The following is a 4,853-nucleotide window of genomic DNA, read 5'->3' on the forward strand; positions in this document are numbered from 1 at the left end:
ACGCCCCGTGCCCTCGCTGGCATGCAGAAAGAGCTTACCCGAGCCTTGACGTCCCTCACAAGATCCAGATAAACCATCCCCGGCTTCACCATCAGCATGTCCGCTCCCTCGCGCACATCCCGGTCCTGTGAGGGGAACACACGCGCGACCCAGCAGCTCGGGGTAGAAGAGCATTCTCCAGCAATCCATGGTTGGGTTTTCCCAGGAGGGATCCGAGAAGGGTTTGGCGAGCTAATGGCCACAGGACCCCACAAAAGGGCTGGGATGGGGGAGAGCTGACCCTCTCCTCCCCAGACGCAGTGCCTGGGGAAAGCCGGTGGCACCCCGAGCCGCAGCAGCGTATGAGGTCACCAACTCCACGGCTCCCAGCGCGTGGTCCTCATGCCACTGGGGACCAGCTATCTGGCAGGCTGATGTGCCTCCTGTTTCTCTTGCTTGCGGAGGGCGAAAACCCTTGACCATTTTGGCTGGCGTGTCTCCTACCGCCTTTTGACTCCAACACCCCTGGGCTTGCTCTCCCCAAACCCTGCTGCACTGCTGGGTGTGAAGGCTTGTCACTTGGGTACCACGTGAGGGTTTTCCAGCCCCCACAGCCATAAACACATGACCCTTGGTGCTGCCCTGGGCAGCTGGACCCCGGCTCACTCACCACGGCGCGGATTGCCAGGCCCCGGGCGCCTGGGGGCAGCTGGTAGCATCGCCTGTCTCCGAAGGCGGGTTTGGATAGTGCAGCATCCCTGGTTGACAGGCAAGGAAGAGGGAAGGGGATGAGGACCAGCACAACTCCACATGCCTCTTGCCCCACAAAGCTTCAAAAACATGAGAACAGTCTAGGACAAGTGCCTGAGCCATTTGGGCCAGGAAAAGAGTGGCTCTCCCGATCCGACTCAGCACACCAAGATCACTCTGGGAGGTCCAACAGGTCCGGGATGCCCCTGAGAGCCATGCTTCAACACCTGCTGCCCTCCCCATGCTCAGTGTGGGGTAAGATTGTGTCAGACACTTTGCTTTTGCTGTTTTCCAAGGCAGGTCCCTCAGGGATGCCCTGCTGCGGTCAGGCTGTTCTTGGGGTGAGGTCTAATAGCTGAGCTGTGGCTTGTTCCTAAAGCCACTCTTTGGAGCAACAACAGCTCCTGTGACTCCCTCTCTCACTGCTCCTGGCAGTTCCCTCTCTACCTGCCCTGCCACCCGCACCCCAGACGAGCAGGTGGAGGGGTGGGATGGAAGACCACCCAGCTGATCTCCCACCAGGCAGCCTCTCTTGGGCAGGTACATTCATCTCCCTTTTGCACTGGGAAGTGGGAGGAGGGCACTCCAAAGCGATCGGTGTGGCCCCAGCAGTGCCCCAGGCCCCTTTCAAAATAGCTACCCAGGAACACAGCCCGGTGCTGGCTGGAGACACTCCCGGCCGAGGGGCAGACCCACCTGAAGGGACCGTAGAAGCAGGAAGCAAACTTGGCGCTGTAGCTCATCACCGAGACCTGCAGTTGAGCAGAGCCGTGAGGGCCAGAAGCTTGGTGCTGCATCCCAGCACCAGGGCAGCAGGGATTCCCTCCCGTGGCTATCGTATACCCTGCCCCACATCCTCCTTTCCCTGCCAGAGGCCTGGCACCTTGCTGTCCCCACATCCAGCCCAGGACATTCCCTTCTTGTGTGCACCGGGGCAGGGAAATGCCCATGGCACATCCTGGGCAAGCTGGGAGTTTGCTTCTGCCACTGCTTGCCCAGGTCCTGCTGCGGTGCAGCCTCCCCGTGGGTGTCATTCCAGCCTCTGACAACGCGGATCCTGAGCTCACCTTGTTGCCCAAGTCATGGGAGATCAGTGCCTTCTTTATGGCCGCGACGCGCCCATCCATCATGTCTGAGGGGGCAACGATGTGGCAGCCTGCAGGGAAAGACCAGAGCGGCCGGGAAGCGCCTGAGGCTGTGATTGCCTGCAGGAGGAGGGGTCTCAGGGCCAAAGGGGCCCTGGGTACCCGCAGCTCTGCCGGGCCAGCGTGTGGAGGACAGGGAGAGCCTCCCCGTCTCGGCACAAAAGCACTCCCAGCTGGAGCCAGGCCCAGTTTGCTTTTGGGCCTGCTGAAAGAGAGGGGACGAGTTTCTGAGAGTCAGGCTCGGGCACTGCTGCCAGGAGACTCCTCACCTGCTTTGGCGTAGGCCAGTGCCACCTCTGCCAGCCGCTGGCAGCTGAGGTCGTTCTGGATGGTGCTGTCTTCACGCAGGATGCCTAGGAGACAAAGCTGGGGTTGGACGAGGTGCCAGACAGCCAACTGCCTCGATCCCTAGGGTGGGAGCGTGGCTCTCGCTGCAGAGGTGCTCAGAGGGGAATGTGCTGAGAGCTGGATAAGGAGCGGAGGACCAGGAGGCCGGCAACGCAGCCATGCAGGGACTGGACGCAACACGTGGGTGCTCCGGGGAAGGGAAGACCGAGATGGGGTATGCAGACAGGCTCTCAGACAGATTCAGATGGCCAGGGAGTGGGTGACTTAACCACCCGTGCTCCCACCCTGCCCTCAAAACCCAGGAGAGGTCACCCAGGCTCAGCTGTTCAGTACTGGGGAGCCAAGTCCGGGGGCAGGAGCTGGCCAGGCCCCACCAGCACGTGGAGCTCCTCAGTGGAAAACAGCAAACACCCAGAGACTCCCAGGCCCGGGAAGGTGCCCAAGAGCAGCCCGGGACCCCAGGCTGTGCACTCACCGCAGTGTCCGTGGGAGGTGTAAGGGCACAAGCAGACATCGCAGGCAATGAGCAGCTCCGGGAAGGTGGAGTGGATCTTCCCGATTGCTTGGATGGTAGGTGTGTCCTCCGCATCCGCAGCAGAGCCTCTCTCATCCTGCGAGAAGAGAAATGCTTCAGCACACAGAGCCAAGGGCTTCCCACCAGCTCCTCCGTGGCAGCAGTTCTGCCCGGGAAACCTTTTCTGAACCGCGAGACCCTGCAGCGCAGAGCTCTGTGACCACCAACCATGGAAACGGGTGACAGAGCAGTGCCTCTGAGCAGGGAGTGCAAGTCTCGGGGCCACCCACAAGATCTCTGTGAGCTTTTTGAGTGGTGCTAGTCTCCCATCCCTGTCCTGCTCTGCTGAGCAGGGTGGAAGCACACCCAGAGACCCCGAACCGGACCGATCAGGAACCCCCAGCCCCGCACTGCTCTCCCACACCTGTAAGCCCCCTGCCACCACCTGACCTTCTTGATCTTGCTGGGCACCCCAAAGATGAGCACACACTTCAGACCGTCCTCAATGAGGGGCCGCAGCATCCCCTCCAGCTTGTTGACTCCATACCTGGGAAGAGCAAAGCAAAGGGGGCTGCCAGGCACCCAGACCTGCTCCTGGTGCGAGCTGGCCTGTGAGTGATCCAGCATCCACAAGCATCCATGCCATGCAGAAGCTGGAGATACAGGGGAGGTGTTGCCTGAACGATGGGAGGAACAATCCCGGGACCTTATCTGGGGCTACAGGAGCGTTATCTACCCGGCATGGACAGTCTCTGCTCTGAAAGAATGAGCATGCCCTGCCCTTGGATCCCTTATCTTGGCCTCCCTGCTGCAGATCCAGCCCACCTCCCCACAGGACCATCCCCCTGGGGCCTCTATGACCACAGCCCTGATAATGCAGCAGCAGATGAAGATGGGAGCTGCTGATCCAGCTACATCTAATGCATGATCAGAGCCCTTGTCCTTGTGCAGGTTTTCTGGCTGCTCCTGGAAACCCTATTTGCTTCCAACTTCCCTGCGTGCCCAGCCCACATAACGTGAGTACTAGGGGACATCACGCGACCCTGGCACTATCCCTTCCAGTACTGGTACCTTCCCAGCATCCCCAGTATGATTCCCTCCACTTCCATAGCAGACAAATGTTCCCGCCCAGTCTGATGCTGGAGGATCCCCAAAGCAGGGACCACGGTGTCACCCCTGGCCCATGCTCATCTCAGGCCAGACATCAGCCCTGCTCAGTCACGGGGTCTGGCAGTGACTGGCACGCAGCTCAGAGGGGCCGGGTTTTTACCTGGCTTGTCCAGGGAGGCTGGGGATGGGCTCCACTGCATCAGGGCTGTCACTGCAGGAGAGGGATGGGACAGAGATGTGAGGACTCAGTGTAAGAAGGAAGCCCCTACCCCAGGCGTGTCCACAGGCACCTTTTGAGGAGCCTGAACCTAAGAGCTCAGGGAGCACCTAAGCCAGTCAGCCTGAGCTTGGTCCCTCCCTAGCCCAGAGAGCCAGGGCCCACTCACGTGACAAAAATGGGGTAGATGAGGTTGGAGGCATCAAAGCTGGTCGCTGTACACTGCCAGGAGCGTAGCACAGGGTGGAAGTAGCCGCTGTGAAGAAGGGAATCTGCCTGCATCTTGGGCATTCACTAGGAGACTCTGAAACCAAAGAAACCGGTGGGCTGCTTAGTGGCGGTGTCCTGGAGAGCCACTGCTATCGGCGCACGCGAGGAGGGGGCTGCGATCCATCCTGGTCCTGCTCCGGGCACATGTGGGGAGCAGCCTTCTCCCGGGTCCTCCCTGAGCCAGGACCCTGCACCAGCAGTCACAGCAAGGCACTTCCTGTAAACAGGGACAATTCCAACTCCTCCCTACAGAACCTCCCAGTTCTGCGTGTGAAACCACCGATTTACAGCTACCCGCATCCTCCGGCGGCAGAACCACATTCACATGGTTCAACACTACCCCCTCCTTAGGCTCCATCTGTTTGAGCTTGTGTAACTGTACCAGCGGTTTTCTGATGATGAGACAGTCATTGCTTAATTAGTTTCACTTTTGCTGAATGCTGTATAATTGTGTGCTACGGCTGTTGTATACGTGCTCTGCGTGGCACCAGGTATTTACAGCCACAGTGTACAGGTGCAG

At 59.8% G+C, this 4,853-nt stretch overlaps 1 protein-coding gene across 1 annotated transcript; it reads right to left on the reverse strand.

The window, feature by feature from the left end:
• Positions 1–38: 38 nt before the first annotated feature.
• ALAD (aminolevulinate dehydratase) lies at positions 39–4,345 on the reverse strand (the record flags this gene model as incomplete). The annotated part of the gene is made up of 9 exons (XM_010160850.1): positions 4,233–4,345; positions 4,007–4,057; positions 3,187–3,283; positions 2,698–2,833; positions 2,144–2,227; positions 1,797–1,885; positions 1,426–1,481; positions 650–737; positions 39–125 (listed from the first exon to the last, which is right to left on the reverse strand). Coding segments are annotated over exons 1-9 (801 nt in total), but the record flags the coding sequence as incomplete, so codon positions are not given.
• Between the last annotated feature and the right edge of the window lie 508 nt (positions 4,346–4,853).

Source organism: Eurypyga helias, unplaced genomic scaffold (genome assembly GCF_000690775.1).
Source record: "Eurypyga helias isolate BGI_N326 unplaced genomic scaffold, ASM69077v1 scaffold34791, whole genome shotgun sequence".
NCBI lineage: Eukaryota > Metazoa > Chordata > Aves > Eurypygiformes > Eurypygidae > Eurypyga > Eurypyga helias.